This window comes from Epinephelus moara, chromosome 9 (genome assembly GCF_006386435.1).
Source record: "Epinephelus moara isolate mb chromosome 9, YSFRI_EMoa_1.0, whole genome shotgun sequence".
In the NCBI taxonomy this organism is placed as follows: domain Eukaryota; kingdom Metazoa; phylum Chordata; class Actinopteri; order Perciformes; family Serranidae; genus Epinephelus; species Epinephelus moara.
Window position 1 is genome coordinate 3,708,031 of NC_065514.1, and position 2,296 is coordinate 3,710,326.

Sequence of the window (2,296 nt, forward strand, 5' to 3'; positions counted from 1 at the left end):
AATGTGTGTTTAATGTGTTTTGACTGTGTGTTTAATGTGTTTTGACTGTGTATTTAATGTGTGTTTCATGTGCTTTGACTGTGTGTTTAATGTGTGTTTTATTTGTTTTAACTGTTTTTTTAATGTGTGTTGAATGTGTTTTGACTGTGTGTTTAATGTGTTTTGACTGTGTGTTTAATGTGTGTTTAATGTGTGTTTATGTGTTTTGACTGTGTGTTTAATGTGTGTTTAATGTGTGTTTTGAATCAACGAAAATTGACAGCACTTCACAGAAACCTCCGCCGCTGACTAGTGTTTTGGAGGTGTAACTGCAGAGTGACACAGACACACCACCACACAAGTAAAAATGCTCACAACGGCGTAGGCGACGTGTGTAGGGTCAACACACAACCATAAATCTACTTTAAGGAATGTAGCATGCCAATTAGGGTCCTCACAAGGATAGAAGTACAAGAATGTGTGCGTGTGTTTATGTTTGTGTGTTTATGTGTGAGTGTAAGTGTGTGTGTTTGTTTGTGTGTGTGTGCATGTGTGTCTGTGTATATGTGTATGTGTGTGTGTGCTTCTTACTGCACACATGAAACTACAACTATTAAAATGGTGGTTGTGTTGTGGTGTTTCATCCACCAGGTGTCACTGTGTTAAATGTGTTTCAAGCTCTGCGAAGCTTCCTGTGTCTGCTTCACAATAAAAGCCCCCCTGTGTTTGTCCAGTTGAGGTGTTTTAATGTGAAGCAACAGCAACAAGAAATGTTGTGTAACTTTCAGCAGCTCTGATCAGGCAGCAGGAGAGTGAACAGGAAACATCGAGGCTGATACCAATCAGATGTTGCATCACACGCAGCATCGTTTCCTATTCATCTGTCCTGAGTCTGAATCTATGGCGGACTCCCCCACTACTGATGAGAACCACTGCACAGACAGATCATTACTCAGTTATACTAATTCATACATTTATTGGATGTTGCAGAAATAAAACTGGACTAAAAATAGATTCAAAAACTAAATAAAGTTTTTGTCCAGGGAAGATGATCGTCACACTTCTCTGAAGTTCATTTCTGTGAAACTGATAAAATCAGATTTGTGCAGCCAGTGTGTTCTTCTTATTTCGGGCAGTCCCACTGACTGTTTAAGTGAGGCCTGTACATGAACTGATTGGTCCATCTGAGATAGTCACTGAATATAAACACAGTGATTGGATGTTGGATAATAGATTAATAACTGACTGAAAGAAGAACAGAATAAAACTTGATGTTGGTGTGTGTGAGCAGTTTGTTCTCTGATCTAAAGGTTCAGTACAAATATTAATAATAACACATCATCTTTAAGCAGAGTCCTACCTGAGCTCCACAGCACCAGCACCAGCACCAGCACCAGTACCGACAGGTGATCCATGTTCAGGTGAACCATCTCTCTGCCCGTCCGTCTGTCTTCCTGTGTGTCCACTCTGATCATCACGTTATGTCCTCAGTGTGTATCTGCGCACAGGAAGAGGTGGAGCTTTACTGAAATATATCTGTCACATCCTGCCTCTCTGTACCTCCCTACAGCTACTTTTTTTCTTAAAGAGACAGGAGGGGATGACATGCAGCAGGGGGGGGGGCAGGCAGGAATAAACATGTGTGTGTTTGTGTTTGTGTGTGTGTGTGTGTGTGTTTGTATATGTGTATATACATGTGCGTGAGTTGTGTGCGTTTGTTTTTATGTATGTGTCTTTACGTGTGTGTGTATGTTTGTGTATGTGTGCATGTGAGTGTACATCAGAATCAGAATCAGAATCAGCTTTATTCGCCAAGTATGTGTGTACATACAAGTAATTTGACCCCGGCAGACTTGCTCTCAATGTACCAGAAGATATTTGTGTGTACATGTGTGTGTAAATGTGTGCGTGTGTTTGTTTGTATGTGTGTGTACTTATGTGTGTGTGTCTTTACGTGTGTGTGTGTGTGTGTTCACATACTTGTCCACAATACATAGTGAGGATTGACTGCATTTGGCAACAGAGCGAGGACATTTTGAGAAGTGAGGACAATTTGGTCGGTTCTCACTTCTTCAGCGGCCTGTTTGAGGGTTCAAGTAAAGGTCAGGCATTTAACTGTGATGGTTACAGTTAGGGACTGTTCTTGACTAATCAGAGGAGGGGTTCCTGCGGTGTGTCCTTTCCTTGCTACAAATATTTATCCTCGAGCCTCCCACAGTGACAGGAAGAAACTATATTACCCTCCCTCCACCTGAAATTAGTTATTAGATTTTTAAGACTTAGTTTTTCACTTGTGTCATGCTGATTAATTAGTTTG

The 2,296-nt window shown here is 40.9% G+C and overlaps 1 protein-coding gene across 1 annotated transcript in view; it reads right to left on the reverse strand.

Moving 5' to 3' along the window:
- Positions 1–1,454, reverse strand: part of LOC126395944 (scavenger receptor cysteine-rich type 1 protein M160-like) — a 36,464-nt gene extending 35,010 nt beyond the window's left edge. Inside the window, exon 1 of the mRNA XM_050053746.1 lies at positions 1,340–1,454. Within this exon, the coding sequence (XP_049909703.1) occupies positions 1,340–1,454 (115 nt within the window). The remainder of the gene's footprint in view (positions 1–1,339) is intronic.
- Between the last annotated feature and the right edge of the window lie 842 nt (positions 1,455–2,296).